At 36.3% G+C, this 24061-nt stretch overlaps 2 protein-coding genes across 2 annotated transcripts; one reads left to right on the plus strand and one right to left on the minus strand.

The window, feature by feature from the left end:
* Positions 1-3591: 3591 nt before the first annotated feature.
* On the minus strand, positions 3592-14293 carry LOC104904815 (DUF21 domain-containing protein At2g14520). Its single transcript, XM_010693209.4, has 11 exons — positions 13875-14293; positions 11502-11578; positions 11215-11298; positions 10539-10652; positions 10320-10406; positions 8280-8419; positions 8104-8191; positions 6238-6311; positions 4906-5033; positions 4024-4295; positions 3592-3923 (listed from the first exon to the last, which is right to left on the minus strand). The coding sequence occupies exons 1-11, from the start codon at positions 14050-14052 to the stop codon at positions 3879-3881; spliced, it is 1287 nt and encodes a 428-aa protein (XP_010691511.2). The 5' UTR covers positions 14053-14293; the 3' UTR covers positions 3592-3878.
* A 6376-nt stretch (positions 14294-20669) lies between these two features.
* Positions 20670-22752, plus strand: LOC125493721 (uncharacterized). Its single transcript, XM_048637224.1, has 3 exons — positions 20670-21264; positions 21695-21819; positions 21883-22752. The coding sequence occupies exons 1-3, from the start codon at positions 20670-20672 to the stop codon at positions 22750-22752; spliced, it is 1590 nt and encodes a 529-aa protein (XP_048493181.1).
* Positions 22753-24061: the final 1309 nt, after the last annotated feature.

A 24061-nucleotide genomic window follows, 5' to 3' on the forward strand; every position in this document is an offset into this window, starting at 1 on the left:
AAGTAATTAGCCAGGGGCGGCAAAAGCTCTATATATGGTGAGCAACTGCATGAGACCCTCAAAATATAAGGCTTAACTTTATTAGTTGTACACCCAAACTAAAAATATAACAAAAAATATAATTACAAGTTGTTCTTTTCTAATTTATCGAGTGTAATATTGGATGCAGATTCAAAGAAATCTATACAAATATATTAAAAAGCGTGCATAAACAAGAAACTGTGTCACGTGGCGTTCTTCCTAGGGAGTTTTAGTTCATGTAATCCATGTCAATAAAAAAATTTAGAAATTGCGTAGTTTAGGGTTTGATCCTAAGACCTCAAGTACATATACTAAAGTCCTATCCACTAGGTAAAGTTGTATTTAGTGTTATTACCATAAAGTATTATATTAATAAATGAAATTTTTTACCCGGGGCATAGCCCGGATCTTATAACTAGTTAATTTCTATTTGGTGTGTTGATCTGTCTCTTTCGATTCACCAAAAATGTTCAATATTTATAATTTAATTTAATACAGGACTCTCACTTTGTACGAGATGGCACTGTACTTTGCTTCCTCTTTAAAATTAGTACCAATGTGACTCATTTTGGATTCTTAAGATCATCATTAATTAAAGTTTATATATTAGAAATTTTAATATTTCTATAATTGAAAGCAGTCTATTATTTTGGAGTGGCCAAAAGTAAAACTATTGGCCAAAGTTATCTAATTTGTATATTTAATATGCATGATATACGTATGCTAACCCACCATGACTTCTAATATCCCTAAATCCTACTTTGATATTAGGACTTAGGTATTGTGGACTTGTGGTAGATATAACTTGATTTACACCTCGCTCTCCTCTTCATTGTTTTAATTATATGTTCATTCCTTCAATATTAGGTCATGTTCGCAATTTGCAATCAAATATATATATCAACTTCAACTTGATAATGTAACTCTACAAAGTATAATGACCACCACGTGGTCCTTCTTTCTTCTCCTCACGCAACATGTATTCTACGCGTACAAATTTTTTGTACGTCTAACTCTAATCATAAAACTTTGAATTGATCGAGGATTAATAAGATAATTCCGACTGAGAGTGAGGGATAGCTCAGTTGGTTCGAGCTTTGCTTTCGATTTTAGGAGATCCTTGGATCGATTATTCGATTCTCATCACCCGTCCTAGTGACTCTCTAACTTACTAAATTCATCGTTGCTCGTGAATGATTTACATATCATTATTCGATTTTAGGAGATCCTAGATAGCTTCGGCTAATTAATCGTTGCTCGTGAATGATTTACATATCATTATATATTCTCTTCACTAAATCAACGTAGTTTCAATTTGGAATTTTTAGTAAGTATTATTATTGAAGGCAATATGGAAAGGTCCAAAATCTAACTTACTAAATTCATTCATTTGACTACAATTCAGCAATGCTTATAAGCTCTAGCCTCTAACCCAACTTGATTTTAACCCAACGTATAGTTGATCTATCTCGTTTTCAACAGACCTGCTATAAAGTCGACTCGATATTAACCGGACTTGTGATTGACTCGATCCAATTTCAGCCGAAAAATTATTAACATGATCTTGTATATATTTGACGAGTTTAAAAAGATTATAACTATATTAAAATTTATTTTTATTGAACATCATTATGTTGGGTTATGCTCCAAAACTAGTCAATTAGTTTTCCTAATAGTTAGGATTAGTTGCTAATAATTAGTTAGTGGACTAACAAGTAGTGGTCTACATAATAGTCTGTTTGTGGGATAGCAAGTAGTGGGTTAAGTAGTTGGCATGTTATTCGTAGTGTTTTGTACGCCTATTTAAAGGATAATTTATTTAGTTATTTATGTATGAGAATTATATTAAAATGTAGTCTTTCTAATTCTCTCCATGTTTCTCTTTTTTCTCCTCTAAAAATTCTACGCACTATATTTCCTCTAACTGATCTGATTACATTGTGAAATAATCTTACCATATTTAATTGTTTGAAACTCAAATGTTAAGCAATCACCAACATTAGTATATCACCATTCGTACAATTATGAGTCATCGTCCCAATCCACACATGGCCTTGTTTGTAATCTTCATTCAGAAGTTTCGGACTTCCTGAGTTCCAGTCAAATAAGATGGGCGGGACTGTTTAATGGTTGTACAAACATACATAATCAATTTTTGCTTGTTTAGGATATAAGCAGCAGATAACCATAAGAACCCTAAATTTGCTCAAAAGTGAGATTCGGCCTCTCAAGTGTCACTTGTGGTGATTAACTCCCATAACTTTATCCGAATGTGAGATTACACACTTATTATAATATTCAATCATTTTATCTTTAGTAAATATTTTTTAAAATACTAAGATATTAGATTATACGTATTTCTATACAACTTGCTCTTTCTGACAAGGCTATGAGAAAGATGAGAATAATTGCATAGTGATAGGCCTAATCTGGTAAGGATATTAGGAAAAAGAGATGCACGTCTAGGGAAGAAGTTGTTTTTTTATATTTATCTATGTTTGTACTTGATATGTATAATTTATGTATTTAAGATATTTCGTATCATCATAAACAATTTTTGAATTTTTTTTCCCAGGTATTTTTCCTTCATTTGTAAAAAAAAAAAAGATTATACATACTAATGAGTGTGTAATCTCACATTTGGGTAAAGTTGTAGAAATTAATTACCACAAGTGAAACTTAAAAGGTCTAATCTCACTTTTGAATAAACTTAAGGGACCTAATTATCACTTTGCCCAATTACTATTATATAAAACTCAAAATCAAGTTTCCAATTTACAGTATATGATAACCATTTAAACATAGAGTTGTAGATGTTTCCCTTATTCAAATGACTGAACTAAGAGTGAGCCAAACCCAAGTTAATACGGCCCAGATCTTGTTATAAATTTTGACATGACATAATAATTGATATGATTTTATAGCTTGAATTTAACCCTAACCCAAACCCAATCAACATCATCTAATTGCTTATTATAACCAGAACCTACGCCAAACTCAAAGTGGCCCAATTACCAAACCCAAATTCATGTCAGACTTGACACGAAACGAACTTATATCGATCTACACTTAACTAGATACGAAATTGACCTAATTCGAACTTGACCCCAAACCCAAATCTTTTGGGTATCAAATCAATCTAGGTCTTGTCTATAATTGTTAGGTCAATTATGTGATATCATTTTCCTAAACCAGCTGACAATATTATATCCATAAATCATGTACTTTGTCTAAAACCCAAAAAAAAATGTCATTTGATTACGACATCAAGAAATTTTTACGGTTTCTAGATAGCACACCAGGTTTGATGGGTGATACTGACCCCATGATGTTACAATTAAACAGAGCGAAAGCAAGACTCACTGTTTGGTCAAGAAGAGTACTTCTACTTGCCTTGAGCCATCAAACAACTTTGGTTTATTGGCTTATATTAGTTGATGATATGACACAGGATTAGTGACAAACGAAACAGCATACCATATAGTTTTCGACATTACATAAATGAGAAAACTGGTCAGCATTATTAGGGTTATTATGGAACCAACGCTAATGCATCAATAGAGGTCCTGATAATCCTTTAGAAGGGAAACTGATAATTCTCCATATCATATGAGCATGAGACACGTTTTAAAGGCAACGACAGTTTGACAGCATAACCTTGAACCATCTAACACTTGCATTTACAGCACTTTCACAACATAAAATACCTATACTTAATGATGGCATATCATACATTCCAGCTTGAGGCTGCCTAACCTAGCTTCGAATCAACAAAATACTAGAACTTAACCCCTTAACAAAAGGTGACGACAGTTCTATCAGATATATTCATAATACATCACTAATAATAGCCTGTGTCATGAATCATCGATATGATGGTCGGTCTCGTCATAGATCTCCTCCTGCGAACATAACATAATATCAGTGCCATATACGTCGATCGAGTTCAGAAAACCAGTTTATAACAAGTATCGGGGATAAAAGAGTATTATATTTAGTAACCTGTAATAGCTCTTCAATGACATCTTCCAAAGTGATAATCCCAATTGCTTCTTCTTCATCAGGCTTCGGTAGAGGTTGCTCAACTTCTAATATGTCGCAGTAAATATCCCTATTCCATTTCTTGGTCCTTGATCCCTTGTCTGATTTGTTAGTGTTCGGGAAGCTCTTCCATTTGTAGAAGTTTCTCTTGTGTTGCAGACTCTTCTCCTTTGGAGTCTTCGGTTTCTCAGAATCATCATCCTCAATGACCACTCTGACCTCTTTCACTGAATCTACATATAAGGAAAAAGCTAGAATAGCTGAATACATATTCTTCTAATCCCAGGGACAGAAGATTTATATGACTTTTTAGGAACAAGCAAGGCTAAATGGAGAACTGTTCACTTGTGCACATGTGAGGGGGGTTAATTAAGTAAAATCCGCTTCGTGTGAGCCCAACACTAATTCCTCTCTTGTTCCCTGTTCTCTTTGGAAACATTGGCAAAAGTTTCAGGTCTTCTTAGAAATCATCCATCCAATCATGCCATGTGCATCTGAACATTAGATTGACAAGATTTTCCCTTTGACATCGAGTATAGCTAAACGAAGTTACGATATTTACGTAATGGTTGTGGAAAACAAAGCATATATTGACCTTGTTACCCTTGCAAACAAAAAGGTAAGATAAAAAAGGTGCAACTGCGTACACTTTGTCATATAAAAAACAGTTAGCTATTTAGTGTGTTTCAGCCAAAAACCCAAATCTAGGTTCTTCAATCTTATAGCACATCAACTGGGGAGAAACAAGAAACACATTTGGTCTGGCCAATTCAAGTTTTAAGTTGAACTTAGTCTTCTATTGTTAAAAGAAACTCATGAAGCAGGTTAGATACCAAGACTTACCACCCACAGGCTTCCCATTGGCAGTCTGCACCTCCGGTTTGTTCACCTGCCTTACGACTACTGCCATGTGGCTATGACCTTTCTGAAACTCGTTCAGTATGTCATATAGTGGCATTGTTTCAGGTACCCTGCAGTTAATAGAAAAACAAATATCAACTCAATTTCCATCAGACAATGTGAAGTGCACTACTTTTATCAGTATGTATGAGATATAAGGCCCCGTTCTTTTGGACTGAGAGAAACGGAACTGAATGGAACTTAACTGGGAGAAACTGAAATGCAGAGAGTAACTGAATGGAACTGAACTGAAATGAAAATAAATCCAAAAGAACAGGGTCTAACTCTACTTTCTAATATCATCTGTCTCGAACTGGAATAAAAACAAATCCAAAATCAAGCACAAAAATGCCAAGGGGTGCTACCCAAGCTATGAAGGCTGCATTTACTTGAACTAATCATGATATTGCGTTCAAAATGCCATAGTATTAACTATTCGATACTAGGGCCCCTTGGGTGAAGTACATAAAATGTAAATAACCCCCCTCCTCAACAGACACACACATAGCACCACCACCACCCTCCCCCAAAAAAAACCTACCCCAGTTTAGTCAGCATCCCCTAAAATTGCAAAAAGTACTACTGGTGAACTTCTATATATTATCAATTTATCTTGAACTTTGAGTAATTGCACATTCATATATAAAGCACTAAAAAGCTAAAGGCGATGCTAGACTGGAAAAGCCATGCTTTATTCAAAACGGCACAGGATTCACTTGTGTGATACTGTGAGGCCCTCTTGGACGAATTCTTGTTCAAGAATGAAATCTTATCGGAACTGTCCATACCCAGTTCATTCTTCGGAACCATATCACATCCGGGATATGATGAAATAGGTTGAATTGAGACGGTATGTTGTAAATACTTAATTATCTTGAATATTTTAACCATTTCTTTATTTTCCGATCGCCTAGAAGGGATTACTTATACGGTATACCCCTCCCCACAAATACCACCTGATAGATTGCCACAAGTAATATTACTGCATAATATCATTGTTAAGAAAACAAAAAACAAGAGCTTAATGTCACGGATGGCTAAGCTTCTAAAGAGACTACAGTAAATTGGTAAACACCTTTAGTTTACCAGAGATTAAGCAAATACCATAGGGTCAAATCTGCGGATGTAAGCATTTTACCAATGTAATCTTAGCAAATAAAAACACTTCAAAATAGTATTTCAGCATTATACTCTTAAAAACACCGCTTAATCCCATCCCAGCTACTATGCACATATATACATTCTACCATTGGAATGAAAATCACCACCACACACCTTGGAATTTTGCGAATAGTTACACTCTTTAAAGGCAATTCATCTTCTGGGTGAATAGTTAGCAGATTTTTCACCTGCAAATGATTAAAAACCATCATTAGCAGCCACAAACAGTACAGCTGTTTTTCACGGACATGCAGTGTAGATTGACTCACAACTCTTTTTTGGTTAAGGGGTAGATTGACTTAACTAACGGCAAGGACTACCACACAACTAATACAACACACAATCACCCATAAACAAGTAGAAAAAGTAGCAACTCTAGTGGATCAGACACTCAGATCCTTCTGCATCAAACGACATGAGAGCCTATACATGTCGAGATAAGACATTAGAATATGACTGAATATCTGTTAACATACTTATGGTCATAGCAGATCTTAGAGCATTAGCCAATATCTTAAGTCTCCAATAACAAGGAACAGTCAACAAAAAATCAGTTCTGAAGAAACGAATTCAGCGAAACAAGGGCAGGGTGCATATCAAATCAAAGACCAAGGAAGAAGCAAGGAGATACTTAGAAGATATTATAAAGGATAAAGAAAACAGCACAAGTAAACATGCAATGGTTGAACTTTCATCTTTCCATATCATTTGACGCTTGCTAGTTACTTCCTCCATTTATGCATCACTTTGACTTTGTACACTATTTATAAATCAATTGTAACCTTATTTATTGATTAATATGTAATTCGAGATATTGATGGTCAAAGGTGTGCATTGGCAAGCGTGTACAGTCCAAGCAATGCATCTATTGAGAAACAGAGGATGTATAAGCCACTGGTCCATGGATCACCATGTTTATACAATGGGGATTGTGGACAGAAAAGGCATCAACCATGGACCAACTTATTAAACCTACTGCCATACATGATGATTTGATGATTTGAAAAGAGTAAAAAAAATGGAACAAACTAGTATTCTAAGGATTCAAGGAGAAAATTAAAAAAAAAAAAAATCATTTTCAAAAGTTGATGAATTTCTGCAGCTTTTAGACCATGTAATCAGTATAAAAAAATTGCAGCCTTTCTAGTACTTGACTGATACAGATAATAGAGTTTGGAGGCAGATTCTTCTGGTGCTTTAACTTGCAAGTCTTAATTCTCAATTGCTTGTGTCTTCCACTTCTCTGCCTTACCTCTCTGTAAATTTATCTGGAATCAAGATTCCCTGCAAATGCGAATACTACGCCCACACTCCACATCTTGTTCTTGAATGGAATCAAAAGGAATGACCAACTCCCTGTTTGAATTTCTAAGGCATGCCAAGTCTCTATCCCCAGATATATATGTGTTATGCTTTAGAAGAACAAATCATCTTTTTTTTCATTGCACGGTAGCAAATATTCTTTAAAGCAAACTAGTTTGGATTGAAGGTGAGAATTGAATTTGCCTAGGTCCTCTTGTTACACTTTTTGCTGGAGAGATATATTGCTTTTGAAGCTAAAGAAAGCAAGTTGCAAGGGACAATGCCTTTCTACCCATGTTTTAGGGCATCTAATTGACGAATAATGTAAGGAATTTTTTGATCTCTTCAACTGCAATCATATGAGGAGACAGTGCCTTCTGCTTCCACACTCCACGCCTCTTTCTCTTCTATAAGTGGAAGTAGTTTTTTTATTGTAAAATATTTCCTCAGTTACCATATTTTACACTTATTTTCTCTTGCATACAATCTTCTTTCACTTATGATAGTCATTAAGTGGATGTCCATCCATCAGCTAAAAGGAAGTAATACAACACATCTCAAAGCAAGCAAAAGAAAACAAGAACTAATATCTACATGGGAAAAGAAATCACTGTCAACGACTCAAGCATGTAAATGTGATGAAACAGCAAAGTCAAATGACGAAGAAACATAACATACCAGAACCAAACCAATAATATTAGTTTGCTGCTCATAGTATACTGGAATTCGGCTATGGCCATTATCCAGAATTAAGTTCATTGTGGCCCTGCACGAAAGAAGGTACATTATAAGCTCAAATCTTGTCATTTGACATTCTGTTATTTTTTCCATTTTAATGTGCCAGTAAGTTGCACCTATCCAATGTGGCATTGATGTCAACTGCAAATATCTCAGATATAGGAGTCATTGCGTGACCAGCTGTTTTCTCTGTTAGTTCTAGTGCTCCAGCAATAATAGTAGTTTCATCATGCGTTAATTCGCCACCTTTACCAGCCTGGTTCAAACATAAAGATCAGACACAAGATTATGGAAGGATGAATATATCAAGACAACACCATTAGAACACAGTGAAACAATTATGCCATGCAATGATACCTGACATGCTGACACTGTACACAAAATACCCCATATTTAGAAATCCAAACAAAAAGAAGGAACAGCTGCTGCTGTCACATCCTGTGGCAAGAGTTAAGAGTTTTTATGAAGACGTTCCATAATGTTTATTTGGGGATTTCATTGTTGTAAATCCTGGTCTGAAGGTGGAAACCCTCACTTGGCTAGGTCTCAGAATTCCACCTCCTTAACCATTGCAACCTCATTCACTGTGTTCTGAAGTTATTTACTTTAACTGGTCTATCCAAGAAGAGACTCCATCAATCAGAGTTCTGTTGATTGGGATTAACATTTCAGGAGATCATCAAGTTATTCTATCTAAAAAACACTTCTATTCCTTCCACAAGCCTCAAAGAGGACTTTAAAGTTGGGAAGAAGTGTGGTGACAGATAGGTTCTTTGATAAAGATATCTCCATATGTGGCAGTATTCAATCAACTTAGCATTTACCAAGATTTATTTAGGAAAAGTCACCCACTCCCCTAAGGAACGGGATAGAAATGGCTCTAGCCGCTAGGAGTCTTGACAATCAGATGGCAATGTTGCCGAAGGCTCAGACTCAAGAAGCTAAAGAGCAGTCCCAAATCTCACTGTATCACCAAGGCCTATTGCATTAAAACAATTTGATTAACAGGTCCTGCGAATTCCATATTGGATTGGCTCGCAATGTTTAACAGGTTAGAAGCTAGAAGGATAACCCGATTTCCTCCAAGGCCTCTTTGTTCTTCATGAGGGTGATGTCAGTCATGCTAGTAGATGTAATCTCTTCTTGTGGTGAACCAATGACCTCCTGGTTTTTATTCTAGGTGCTTGCTTTGGCCTGAGTTTGTCGCCGAACGTTTTTGTGGATTCAGCAAAAGCCACATACATGTAGCTTGGAGCAGAAGGGGAAATGGACTGCAGAATGGTGAAAGCTTATACTGGAATCCTTATTCTAATTTTGCAGCGTAGATGAAAGGAAAAGCATAATTTGACTTAGAATGGCGAGACTTTGTGGCAGCAGGCAGCACTTAATTTAAACATCATTTCTCCGTTCTCGATACCGTGGATAAACTTTGGAGCATGACCCTTATTGTCTCTAAATATTATTTTTCATTTGATACATTATATTAGTTCATAGGCATTTTCTGCCCTAGCCCTTCTTCATAGGGGGAAAAAGAGCAAAAAACAAGGGCGAAGCTACATGGGGGGCTGGCAGGGGCTCGGCCCCACTTTTGCGGTCTATATATTTTAAAGTGGCCCCTGTAGGTCTTTAAGATATATTTTATTAAAATGGCTATTATATTACATATATCTTCTTACTTGAGTAGTATAATGGGATAACTAAAAGTAATTTTTTTTTATATATACTTCCTCTGTTGCATAATGAGTGAAACACTTACTATTTTAGAACGTTTCAAAATAAGTGAAACATACCTTAAATGGAAAAAGGAAAGTGACAAAATGACAAGAGTACCCATCACAAACTTGTGTAGTTTGCTGTTCTCTCTCCTCTTTTTGATAATGAAAAGGGTATTTTATGACTTTTTGGCTTTTAAAAGTGATGTTTATTAAATCTTGTGCCCAATCCCTATGTTTCACTTATTATGGAACGGAGGGATATAAATTTACTTTAAGTATTCTTAGCCCCATTAACTCTTAATTCCTAGCTTCGCCCGTGACAAAAAAACCTTGGTCTTTTTGGACATACATGATGTGTTCACGAGTATATGTTTGTCCACAGAAAATAAAGAAATTGAATAAATATATGTAATATTTTCAAAACATCAAACAGAAACACACCTCATTTCCATGAAAATTGACAAGGGTCTTCAGTTCAGCCCTTCGGAAAAGAGCCACATGTCCATGCCCTAGAAGTCTATCTAGTAGCTGCACACCAGAAAATGTACAGTCAATTAACATAAACCTGTATGGACCAAAAAAAAATGGTAGGAAACTCCACTCCAGTGCGTCTCAAGAGTAAGCAGGTCTTAACAGCAAAACATAAGAGAAAATTATAACCTTGCTTATGGGATAAGCAACAGGAAAGCAAATCCAAACAAGAACACGAACGAACGGTGATACTGTTGCACCAATTGCTAAACCATGTCGAGAACAAACTGATTGAGGTAAAATCTGCATTTGCAATAAAACGTCAAAGAATGAAGAAGAAAGAAATAGAGAAGGTTACATGAAACAGAAAATGTATGTGTGAATAAAACCATCATACAGTACTACTCAAAACTAACTACCTCCATCCTTGGGTCTGGGAACAGCTTTATGTCAAATCAGGTAGATTTAGTCCATTATAACTGGAATTTATGTCAGGGGGAGAGAAATTACTATCAATCTTTTCAATGACAGCTTTTATCACCAACAAGCTACAGTCCAAACTCCAAACTCCACCTAGAATGGCAATATCTTTCCAGAACTCTCTCCAATACAAACATAGGTCATCTTAGAGAAATTACTTGATCCAAAATATAAGGCATTCTCCACTACCGATAGAGCACTTGTATTTTCATGTTATAAATAACATTGTGCGCCATTTTTATTTAATAAAATATTGATTACCATTTCACTATGAAATTAATTTTGACATTTTTTAACTATCACTTTACATGTGTAAAAATTCCAAGACACTATATTTTAATTACGAGGGAATAGTCTATGGCTAAGAAAAGTCTGCGCAACTAACCTCGCCAAACAGGAGTATCAAAGTCACAGAAATGAGGATGGCACCCCAAGCAGTAACCAAACTATCAAGAAAGATAGGAAGTGCCTGCAAAAATAAGCTTAAAATTTACGTATATTTGTTACAAACATGGGGAGAGGCACACGAACCAAGGAGAGGAGAGAGAGAGAGAGAATGGGACCAATGTGATGAAGAGAGAGATAGAGAGAACTCAATGCTAAAAGTGTTAGTGTAGCAAGTAATTTGATATTGCCATAAAAGGTAATAATTGCAAGTAAATGAGAGAGTACCTCCATAGAAGCAGCATTGCAAATGAGCAGTGTACAGAGTAGTAGATGCTGATTCCGGACAACAGGCAATATCTTCTCTATTATGAGAAAAGGGAGAAAAATTGTCAGTAAACACACGATACACTCTCAAACTAGAGCTGGAATCAAAAATTTCATGATGAAAGCACAGAAAAGTGGACAACATTTTGAGTCAAATGCAAGAGTAAACACTGTCACTCCTTCTGCAAAACTACGCCTAGAACACCACAATTACAAGCTCTTACCTTAGAAAGGAATGATTAATAATCCGTAACAATATACATACAGCGATATATTCTCTATTAGTTAATGAAAATATTCAAATGAGTTCAGAGTACGAAAACTGTTTGATCGGAATTTGACTTCCAAAGTTCTAACTGGTTCCTTTCTTGCATTCCTGGAAGCTCTACCCTTCTTAGAAAACCCCCAAAATTTAAGTAGGAGAACAATAATGATGCACAATGGAACGACTGATACCTTGGACTTGGAAATATTGAAAAGATCAAAAAGCAACAAAGAATTGATGATAACCAATGTTTACCGTATTTTACTGAAAAATCTTGGGCTTTACAATGTATATTAACCACATCATAACATCCTATTCCAATTTTGTTTTATTTTAAAGAAATGTCTTTCCTAAATGCTCTAGTGACAACATGTCCCAGGACTCCAAGATTCCAAGAAGATTCACCACTATTCAGTTCGCACTGCATTTTCACCTATGATTTTCGAATTGCCAAGATTTATCCCAAGTACTAGCAACAAATTTCTTTTTCAGATAAGATATAATTATGTTATTCCCTTAGGTCCCCTTTTGGACTTATGTCTTACAATACTGTGAGTTGTGAATTGAGAGTAACAAATCCCAAAGGGGACAAACAGAAGGGAGTGATAAACAATGACAAGTGAGAGCAGATGTAACGTAGAGGATAATGTGTGCTGAAGAACAACCTACAAAAAAAAGTACCCCTACAAAGCTGGATGTCAATGGGAGGAGCACCCGTAAAAGCCCCTATTAATAGTCCCAATAGAAGCTAAGTAGACCACTATTCCCGATAATAAACCACTAGAGAACTGAATGTTGATTAGATGAAGAAATCTACTAGAAAAGAAAAATAGTAATCTATCTTTGCTGATAAAAACACATTGAAACCCTTCTCCGCTATGCCAATATTTTACTTTCGATTGGAGGACGCACATTAGATTTCTTAAGGTGTGCATAAATAGCAGCACAAGAAAACTGAAATTTTCAAACCATGTTGCTAGAGTTCATTTTGCCAAAGTTCTCACAATAACTATGTCTAAGCCATAAATAGTAAGGTTCAAAGAGGCAACATTGCCATAGCTGATTTCTTGATGTAGTCATGTAGAAGCTAACCAAAACAAATTTCAACAATCCTCACTAAGTCAGGCATTTCGCCGGAGAAAAATCTACATAAAAATCGAGATACGAACGCCAAATCCCGAAGCTCCCAAACATCGATATATATGTACAGAAAGAAACATCCTCTAACCGCATAACCTGCATCAAATACATATCACCTCCTTCAAGCTCATTCAACTGCAATACCTATAAGCTCTATGGACCAAAATTGGAAAGAACCTGCTTCGCAACCATCAAACCAAGATTATAGCTCGGAATCATCCGGTTATCAGTTTCAAATCATGGTAGATTTTTGTCGAGAATTTACCAGCTTGAATTATACTTGGAAAAAAAAAATCTAATCTGAAGTCCTCAGACTAACCTAGAGTTTTCCATAATTTCCAAAAGTAACGGCAAGAAAAAAAAATCGCCATAATTGATCAAACAGACCTCAGCTAGTTCATCATAAGAAGAAGAAAAAACTTGCAGCATTACAATTAAATTGTCACTAAAATCAAAATCAAGCACAAAATTGTCCGAAAAACAAAAAAACAAAGATGAAAACTATCATAGGAAGTAGAATTTCATCGAAACTTTACGAGTTTGAATTACACTTGAAAAAACAAAATTCTAATCTAAATTCCCTTAAACTAAGCTAGAGTTTCCATAACTGATCACACAATCCTCAGCTAGTTCATCACAAGAAGAAAAAATAACTTACAGCATTGTAATTAAATTGTCACTAAAATCTAAATCAAGCACAAAATCGTCCAAAAAACAAAGATGAAAATCATCACAGGAACTCAGGAAGTAGAATTTCAACAATCGCCATAAATATAATTGATCAAACAAACCTCAGCTAGTTCATCACAAGAAGAAAAAAAAAACTTACAGCATCGCAATTAATTTGTCACTAGAATCAAAATCAAGCATAAAAATCGTCCAAAAAAACAAAAAATAAAGATGAAAATTAACAGATAAAGCAGAAATACCAGCATGTTTACGATCCTTAGGAGTACCAGACTTGGCAAGAACTTCAAGATCAACGAGACTCATCGACATGAGCCCTAAAGTAAGTCCAGACATTAAACCAGCAAATAACACCAGAAAAACTATCACTCCTATGTTAATCCAGAAGTGCGTCTCACAACACGTATACTCCACCGCCATTGATGAACACTCTTTTCTCTCTCCTCGAAAACCAGTACTAGCAGAACCAAATTAAATCCGCCATTATTGCGTAAAACTTGAAGAAACCCTAATTCTTCGAGTAGTACTGTAGTAGTAGTAGCTTGTAAGGAAACGATTTGGAGAGAGAAAGTGAGATTTTACTGGGTTGAAATTGCGACGTGTGCAGCAGAGGAGTGGCTGATAAAGAATGGAATGGTACCTTTTTTCCTGAAATGCATACTTTGAAGTGTGCAGTGGTCGTTTTATATAATACTCTAATCTTAATTAAGGCCTAATCTTAATTAAGTAACTCATAGATGAGGAATGGGGACTTAACAATAATAGTAATGTTATTACTTCATTGGACTCACTATTGAATGTATACGGAAACTTCAATCACACGTGTTATAATTAACTTAGGCTATGTTTTAGTTCACCTGAAATATTCTGATCTTATCTAATCTGAACTTATTTTTTCTGATCTGATCTAATTTAATCTGAATTGTACTAATTTGATCTGATCTGATCTGATTTACAAGATCTTATCTTTTAGATTTTTCTCAAATATAGTCATGTGGGGTCTTGTTTGATTCGTCTCAATGAGTACTTTATCAATATTCAATTATTATAATTTTTACTAATATGTAATAAAAGATATTTAATAGTAATAATAATTTTTAAATATAAGCATGATCTGATCTGATCTGAACTTATTTTTTATGATCTGATCTAATTAGATCTAAAATAAGTAAATATAAGGTTAATTGAACATAGCCTTACTTCCTCGAGTTTTTTTTTTTTTACTTGCCAAAAAAGTCTCATAGGATTGGAGAGAGATAGAGAGAGGAAAAGAAAAGGTAAAAGTAGAAAGTGTTGAATTGGAGTGTGCTAAATACAACAAAAAAAAAAAGGCTAAATACAACATCTAATATCTATAAAATTTAATCATGGTTAATTTTAACTTTCTTTTATAGTTAAAAAAAATGTGAAATGCTTTCATAACTTCTTACTTATGTGATGTACCTAGGTACTCATTATAGTGTAACAGTAGTACATAATATTACCAATAGATCATAGCGACTAGCGTATTACAATATTAGCCGATCATTTTTTTTTTTCGGATTACAATAAAAATAATAACAGCAGTTCGATGAGTACTCAATTGTGTAATTTCAAATTTAGGCAGACTATTCAAAGTATAGTAGGATATCATTTTTTTTCTTTTTGGAATTAGGGGTCATTTGTCCTACATGATTCCCCTACGAGGGGGTCATTTGTCATCGATGACTCCCCTATAAGGTTTAGTATGATCATGACCCTCTCATGAGGGGTAGGTTAGTCTTTTACTCTTTTCTGTTATATATAACTTTATTTTTTTTACTATATATACCTTTTAAAAAAGTGTTGCAAGTAAAAAAAACGGAGGAAGTATTAAGATTCCTTATGTCACGGAAATCAAGGAGAGATATCAGAATATCAGATATGTATTGTCCGACAGAATATCGGATATGTATTACTCGACATAATTTGTTGTTAGCCTGTTGAGATCATGGTTAGTTGTGTAGTTTTATTGATGGCTTGATGCATAGTTTTCAAGTTTATGTTGCACATTGGTATCAACTATCAAGAGGCGAGGTGAAAGATGCTGGGGAATTTTATGGCTTAACAACGGATACTATGTTCTGATTCTCTTTCTAGATTTCTTCCTTTATAAATGATCTTTATTCTTTATTCATTGTCTTATCATCTGAAAACTGAAAAGATGCTTAAGGTTGTCAAGCTTAATTAACAACTATTTTGTGTTTAAACTTGCTGGAGCAATTCAATTATGAAGTATAGATTAACCCTTAAACTTATATTTACAAAAAGGCTAACAAAATGCACCATAATTCTGAATAGTGGGAGCGGATTTTTTTTTAAGGTATTGGTTAAACCAATACAACTACGTACTTTTATTAATAAGATAATAGCTTAACGATAAAAGATGATATTTTAGCAAATTTGAAAAATTAATACATGCCGGTATTGACAATTTCTCTATTCAAAATTAAGCATAATGACAATAACTGACAAAAATGACAATCCAGCATATTTAGAAAGCATACACATAAGCAAATCAACCATTACTCTACTTCTTAATCACTTATACTTTTATTTAGAGTTGGTAAAAGGTGGTGTTCGCCGAGTTCGTGTTATATATCAATGGGCTGGAAAACCCTTAACATTAACCCAACCCATTTAATATGTGTTGTGTAGTGTTGACCCGTTTAATTAATGTGTTGAGATATTTCAACACTAACCCACTTTTTCGTGTTCGATTTGTATCGTGTTGTCATGTTAAGCTACTTTTTAGTAATTTTAATCCAATTTCTATATTAATCTTCCTATATGTGGGTATCAATTGAGGTAAAAGGGATTTAAGCGTGTCATTTTTCATTTTTGTGTTGGAAATATCAACACTAACCCAACCCATTGAGTAAGTCGTGTTGACCTATCTAACTAAATAGGTTAGAAATCCTCAACTCAAATCCAATTTTTTTCATATTTAATTTGTATCGTGTTATTGTGTAAACTTTTGTCAGCTTTACTTTTATTCCACAACCATCTCCCAGAAGGAAGAGCGGAAGAGGAAAGAAAATAGCACGATGTGGAAGGATTATACAACATCACTATCACCTTTTCTCCATTTTTCTTTACAAAAGTTGATGGAGGAGTCCTATAAAGTCATAGTAATGGTGTCAATAAAAAGAGTATTTAAGATCCCCTCAAAAAAAAAAAAAAAAAAGAGTATTTAAGATCAACAACCATTTCACCCTGCCGACGTAAATGTTGGAGAATAACACATGAGTAAATGCATATATGAATTACTCTACTTTATAGATTTGCAAAATCTAAGAAATTGACTCAACTATGTCTCAATACCACTTACGAGTTACGAGATGGAAAAACTCTGTCTATTCACCAAGTAAATTATCGGAAAATGTTTGAGTAACCCTCAGGGTTGCCAACCCTTTTAGATACATTAGAATAAAATATTAATATGTATGTAATAAATGAGGAGAGAAGAGATATAAAAATAATGTTTTAATGTATTCCTAACCAATGAAAATTCAATAATAAAAGGGTTGGCAACCCTTCGGGTCACTCAATCAATGTCCGTAGATTATCCATCATTATGAAAGACTTGTGGAGAGTTGTAGTGATGGAATCAACTCAATATAAAATATTTTTTCAATGCTCTATTAATAGTGGGTTGTCTATCAAGTGGGTATGTAACACGCATGTAAAATGACGTAGTTGCTGAACTTTAGGGATTTCTTTGACAAAAGTGGTTGTTGAAAATTGTAACGATTTTTTAATGTTTGCATTGTGCAGAATATAAATTTTAATTAACTGAGATTGTGGGAATTCTTTTGTTCCTTGCTTTAAACATCCATAGAATACAACACACATTATTTGACAACTACGTTAATCTCAAAAAATTAAGGCAAGTGTGAACAATAATTTATAAATAAGCAGACAAGATCATCGTACGCACGCACTTGACAGATATTGGATTTGATTAATAACTTTTGACTAATAAATATTTAAGCTTTTGTATGTGAATGTGATGAGGTGTTCCTGCATGTTTTCTTAACATTACAAGCTGTTACGTATAGTGGAATATCATCAACTATCACTCAAGAAAATGATTAAAAGAAATTGAGGGGGTGAAAATAACTAGGCCAAATTAATATGCATCAACATGTTGTAAATTACTGTCCCCTGAAAAAATGTTGTAAATTACTGCCATTTATGAATTTTCGAACCCAAAAAGATTAAATAAAAAAGGACTTGGGGTTGCTGAAAAAATATTCTAATTTTCAAGTGTTGATTCATGTAAAATTGTAGATCTTCAGAAATTACTTTGGATAAATTCTTTAATTGAAAAATGTATAATCTCTATTATAAAAAGGAGGGGGTATAGTGTTCCCCTATAAATTTAACTAACTATTGTAAATGGCAAAAGCTAACGGACGCCCCGGGAGCGCTAGATAAGAAATATATTATTCTACTTAATTACTCATATTATTCTACTTAATTGTAAATCAATTACTATTAAACAAAGGAGAAAAACATAGCAATCAAACTCAAATAGAGCGTTAAAAAATTAATTTAAATGTTGAAGGTAATCAAGTTATAATTAAGCCACAAAAAAATACGATTTTTTCACCATATACCCCTGACAAAATTTTTTTTGCACCATATACCCTTTCGACTTTTCAAATTCATCATATACCCCTCACATTTCGAAAAATACATCAACTTACCCTTTTGACTAACGGTGTTAGACTTCCGTTAGTCATTAACCCCTAATCCCCTCTAACCCTAATTAACTAACCTAAATTAAATCCTAATCCTAACCCTAATCTAATACACTTTAACTAACCTACTGCCACATAACTCTCCACTGCCACATCACCCTCCCCCTTACCCCCCACTGCCACGTCACCCCCCACTGCCACATCACCCTCCCCTTACTCCCAATGCCACATCACCCTCCCCCTTACCCCCACTGCCACGTCACTCCCACTCCTTACCCCACTGCCACATCACCCCCTCCACCCCCACCCCAACCCCATACCCACCCCGACCCCACCCCCACCACTGCAGTCCCCCATCCCACCACCCCCGAAAACCCCGAAACCCTTCCGCCACCTGCATCGCCGCACCCCCCTCCTCTTCCGCCACCCACAACACCGTACACGCAGCACAAACTCGCGAAAAATCCTGCAGCCGCAAGTTAACTTGCACAGCACTGCAAAATCCGACAGCCGCAAGTTAAAGTCGCACAGTAGCCGCAAAATCCGGTAGCACAAACTCGCGCAAACTCTTGCACCACCCCGGAAACCCTTCGCACCACCCTCGCAACACCCCTAAAACCTCGCACCTCCCTGAAAAACTCTGACAATTATCCTCGCACATCCTCGATTAAAACCAGATTTTGTCCTGTAGCCACCAATTGAAAGAAGATAACTTCACAGGGGGAGGGGGTTGCGTGATTTTGCAGGGGGAGGGGGTTGCGCGATTTTGCAGGGGGAGGGGGGTTGCGCGAGTTTGCGAGGGAGGTGAGGGAGACTTTAGGGGTGGCGGAAGGTTTTTTCGATGATGCGAGGTGTCGGAAGGGGGAGGAGGTTGCGTTACTGTGGGCGGCGGAAGGGGGAGGGGGTTCCGGCGTTGCGGGTGGCGGAGGAGGGGGATGGGGTGCTGAGTGGTTGGGGAAGGCGGAAAGGGGGAGGGGGTGTTGCGTTGGTCAGGTGGTGGTCAAGGGTGGTGGGCCTGGGCATGGGTAGTGGGGTGGGTTGGGCTGGTGGTGGGCTTTTAGGGTTAGGTTTTTGGATTAGTTATGTTTAGGGTTAGTATTAGTGTTAGGGTTAGGTTTAGTGTAGTTAATTAGGATTAAATGGGGGTTTAGGTGTTAATGACTAACAGAGTTTAACGTCGTTAGTCATTAAGGGTAGTTTGATGTATTTTTTGAAAAGTGAAGGGTATATGGTGAATTTCAAAAGTCGAAAGGGTATACGGTGCAAAAAAAAATTTGTCAGGGGTATATGGTGAAAAAACCGAAAAAAATATTGACTATACGATTTAGTACATTTATGTTGTAAAAAGTAAAAAGGATACATCAATCAAATATCTTAGCTTATCAATTGATGAATCCAGCTCCTCTAAATTTAGGAAATTCATTAATTCTCTAAGTCTCATTGAAATTGTACCATCCGAAGGGTGGTTCACTTGGTTTAGGGGCAACTCTCGTAGCCGGTTGGATAGAGTGTTTGTGCAAGTAGAATGGTTGGCCAAGCTTCCATCAATTAGAATCTCACTCCTCAAAAGGAATATCTCTGATCATTGCCCGCTTCTCTTGCAACCCAACTCCTCAGATTGGGGCCCTAGACCTTTCAAATTTCAGGATGCCTGGGTATCTCACAAACGCTTCACTGCAATTATTGAAGCCTCATGGAACAATGCCTCTGGCAAATCGCTCATGGCCAAACTCAAAAATGTCAAGATAAATCTGAAAACCTGGAACGCTGAAGTGTTTGGGAATATTGACTCTAATATTATCGAAAAAGAAGCAGACATCCAGAAATGGGATGTGATAGCAAATAGCAGAGATCTGGAACAAGATGAAATAAAAAAAAAGAGCTCAGGCCCAACTGGACCTTTGGAGTTGGCTTCACAAAAAAGAAGTCCACTGGGCTCAAAATTCTCGGACCCAATGGGCAAAGCTGGGTGACAGAAATACCAAGTTCTTCCACATAGTCGCATCGATTCGACGAAGCAGGAAGAACATCTCATCTCTCAGAATTAATGGTGAAACAATTGATGACCCGACTTCCATCAAAAGGGAAGCAGTGAAATACTTCAAAGGCCTTTTCACAGAGGAATTCCCCATTCGCCCAACCTTCCATAACCTAAACTTCAAAAAACTTTCCCCAACCCAAGCCAACAACCTAATCGAACCTTTCACCCATAGCGAAATCGATGAGGCCGTAGCCTCTTGTAGCCCATCCAAATCTCCAGGCCCTGATGGGTTTAATTTCAACTTCATCAAGCACTCCTGGGAAATTATCAAAATGGATTTCTATGATACAATCAATGAATTCTGGCAGAAGGGTACACTCCCTAAAGGAAGCAATGTGGCGTTTATAGCTTTGATCCCAAAAACTGAATCTCCATCCGGTTTCAAAGATTACCGACCAATTAGCATGGTCGGTTGTGTGTATAAAATAATCTCCAAATTACTAGCGGGAAGGCTAAAAAGAGTCATGGGCAATCTTGTGAGCCCCCATCAGTCCTCCTTTATCGAGGGCATGCAAATCCTGGATAGTGTGCTCATTGCCAGTGAATTATTTGAGACTTACAATCGATTGAAAAAACCGGCGGTTATGCTAAAATTGGATTTTCATAAAGCATTCGATTGTGTATCTTGGTCATTCTTGGACTGGATACTCATCCAAATGAACTTCCCGCCTCAATGGCGGATGTGGATCTCATCATGTGTATCTTCGGCTGAGGCGTGTGTCCTTCTCAATGGTTCTCCATCTCATCCCTTCAAACTCCAAAGGGGGCTCCGACAAGGGGACCCCCTTTCTCCCTTTCTCTTTGTATTGGTTGTGGAAGTGCTCAATCTCATGATCGAAAAGGCAACATCAATGCAACATTGGTCAGGTATCTCAGTTTGCAATAATGGTCCTATATTAACCCATTTACAATTTGCAGATGATACGATCCTATTCACATCCCAGGGCATGGAATCTCTTCTCAACATCAAGAAAACACTGATTTTGTTTCAACTTGCATCCGGACTTCAGATCAACTTTCATAAACCTTGGCATCAATATATCTGAAAATTGGCTCCAAAGAGCCGCAGGCATGCTCGGCTGCAAAGTGGGGTCCCTCCCACTCTCTTACCTCGGTCTCTTGGTGGGGGGTGGCATAACAAGGCTATCCTCCTGGGAACCCTTGATTGAAAATATTCGGAAGAAGTTGGCAGCATGGAAAAGTAGTTTACTCTCAATTGGGGGGCGATTGACATTAATAAAATCCTCCCTTTCAAACTTACCAATTTATTATATGTCCCTATTTCCATTACCCCAAGGTGTAATTGATAAAATCATTCAAATGTGGAGGCAGTTTCTTTGGAATGGAAAGGAAGATAGGAAAGCACTAGCACTCATCAGATGGGAAATGGTTCAACTGCCAAAGCGTCTTGGAGGTCTCAACGTGGGTAACTTGTTATTGAGGAATTTGGGTTTATTGTTTAAATGGATTTGACGTTACTTTCAGGAGCCACATGCGCTTTGGAGGCAGATAATTACAGCCAAATACAAATATACGCAGGAATTCCGTATGGCCGACATCTCCTACATTCGGAAGGGAGGCCCTTGGAAGCAATTTTGTAACAAGATCCTAAACCACGAGGGATCAAAGAAGCTGCTGGAATCGGGTATTAGAATGAAGATAGGGAATGGTGAAGGAGCTCTTTTTTGGCATGACTCTTGGTTAAATAATTCGGTTCTCAAGAATCAATTTCCTCGTCTCTTTTTGATTGCAAGGCTTCCTTTAGCCACAGTGGCAGCAATGGCTCGGATTAATAGCAGTGGATGTCAATGGATTATCCCATGGATTCGACCTCTTAGAGTCCGTGATCTGGAGGAATGGGATCTTCTTCATCAGTTGCTCCTCCAAGTTAGTTTTCAAGCGGAGAAGGAGGACTCAATGATATGGGAGCCCAGCAGATCTGGTTCGTACTCAGTTAAATCCTTCTACATGGAAATATCAAAGAACTTAGGCTCAAACTCGAGTTCGTGCATTCAGCAGATTATCCCTAAGTTGTGGAAAAATCAAGTTCCGTACAGGATAGAAGTATTTTTTTGGTTAGCTTTGCAAGGAAAAATAAACACAAAAAAGAAACTTGTACTCTTAAAAATTATCCCAATGGAAGAAACTCTTGCTCCTTCTGCAAAACATGGCCAGAGAACACTTCTCACCTCTTCCTTCACTGTCCTTTTGCTCAGGAAATATGGGGCTGGTGGTGGAATTTGTGGGATATTTCTTGGGTATGGCCAGCAAGCCTTGACCAAGCATTTGATCAATGGGCTTTTCCTACCTCGAACAAGTTTTTTCGGAAAATTTGGTCCTCAATTTTTCTTGTAATTGTGTGGTCAATATGGAAAGAACGCAATTGCAGAATCTTCAATGGGCAGGTGAACCAACCGAAAGTCCTTCAAAATCTGATATTAGTTCGCCTATGTTTTTGGATGAAAGCTTGGAAGGAATCATTCCCTTTCTCTGCAGAGGAAATCATTCGAAATCCCAAATGCCTCCTTTGGAAAATAGTGACTCGCAGCCACCCCTCTAAATCACGGCCACTTCAACCCAGCCTAACATGGTTCGTAGGTGTGTCCTCCTTACAGCAGCGAGGATCTCTAGGAGGTTATCTCCTCAGCAATGACAGTAAAGTGATATGCCTCTTCTCAACACCTTGCCCCCCATTACCATTCACTTCAGCTATTGTCTTAGCTATCCATAGGGCGCTGCAGATCTCCCTGAATAACTCAACAATCAAATCCCAGCCTATCAGAGTCGTCTCAGAAGCGTGGCAAGTAAGTCAATGGTGCTCTTCCCCAGAAGGAGGTCCTTCAAATCTCTCTTTCCTCCTAAACTTCATTCGCTCAATGCACACAAGAGGAATGGCAACAAGCTTTGGTATTCTCAATGGTTGTGGAAAGAATGTGGATAGAATGCTCTCTCTCAAAGGTTTATCTAGATTCTCTGATGTAGTAATATGGCAATAGATAAATTTTATGTAATTTGGAAGGATGTTCCCTGTATTGATCCTTTGATGGAATGTGATTAAATGATCAAAAAAAAATCAAATATCTTATCAGTCAATTCACAAACACAATAAAGTATTATATCAAACGGAAAATTCAATCAATTAACAAAGTGAAATGATTTATTTAACACAAAAGACCGTGTTAGTACAACATAAGAAATCCTAAATAAATTCACTTAACATTCTTTCATCGTTCATCAAGTTAATTTTAAAAACTTAAAATCAAGAGTAAGTAAAAAAAGAAAAATAAAAGAAAGGGTTAATTGAAAAAGGCTTAAGCTACGAAATTTAGCAAAAGAAATTATCTTATGCCTAAAAAGACTAGAATTTATGTTTGGAAAAAAAAAAATCAGGCTAATTTGCTAGTAATAAATTAAGAAAAGAGAGACTTTCTTTTTATTACAAATCATTGATAATCATAAGTTTCTTGCAACTCATTGATTTATCAAATAATTTTCTTCAAATAGTTCATTTGACCTATTAACTTCTTATACAAACAATGTTCATTCAAATTGATGTTGAGTTGGTTCAAATATTTTTGAGTCGAGTATTATTAATAAAGGATCTTGCTATTTTACTAAACATCACCCATATATTTTATACTTATTATGTATTTATTTTGTTTCT

This window comes from Beta vulgaris, chromosome 9, assembly GCF_026745355.1.
Source record: "Beta vulgaris subsp. vulgaris cultivar EL10 chromosome 9, EL10.2, whole genome shotgun sequence".
NCBI lineage: Eukaryota > Viridiplantae > Streptophyta > Magnoliopsida > Caryophyllales > Amaranthaceae > Beta > Beta vulgaris.

Excerpts from the sequence above, each read along its gene's own strand:
- LOC104904815 (XM_010693209.4), bottom strand. The coding sequence starts at position 14,052 with ATGGCGGTGGAGTATACGTGTTGTGAGACGCACTTCTGGATTAACATA. Across the intron at positions 11,299-11,501 it reads GCAATGCTGCTTCTATGGAG|GCACTTCCTATCTTTCTTGA; the intron begins GTACTCTCTCAT and ends TTATTTTTGCAG. Across the intron at positions 8,420-10,319 it reads TCAATTTTCATGGAAATGAG|GCTGGTAAAGGTGGCGAATT; the intron begins GTGTGTTTCTGT and ends TGTTTGAACCAG.
- LOC125493721 (XM_048637224.1), top strand. The coding sequence starts at position 20,670 with ATGGATTTCTATGATACAATCAATGAATTCTGGCAGAAGGGTACACTC. Across the intron at positions 21,265-21,694 it reads ATCAATGCAACATTGGTCAG|GTGTAATTGATAAAATCATT; the intron begins GTATCTCAGTTT and ends CATTACCCCAAG. Across the intron at positions 21,820-21,882 it reads AGCGTCTTGGAGGTCTCAAC|GAGCCACATGCGCTTTGGAG; the intron begins GTGGGTAACTTG and ends CGTTACTTTCAG.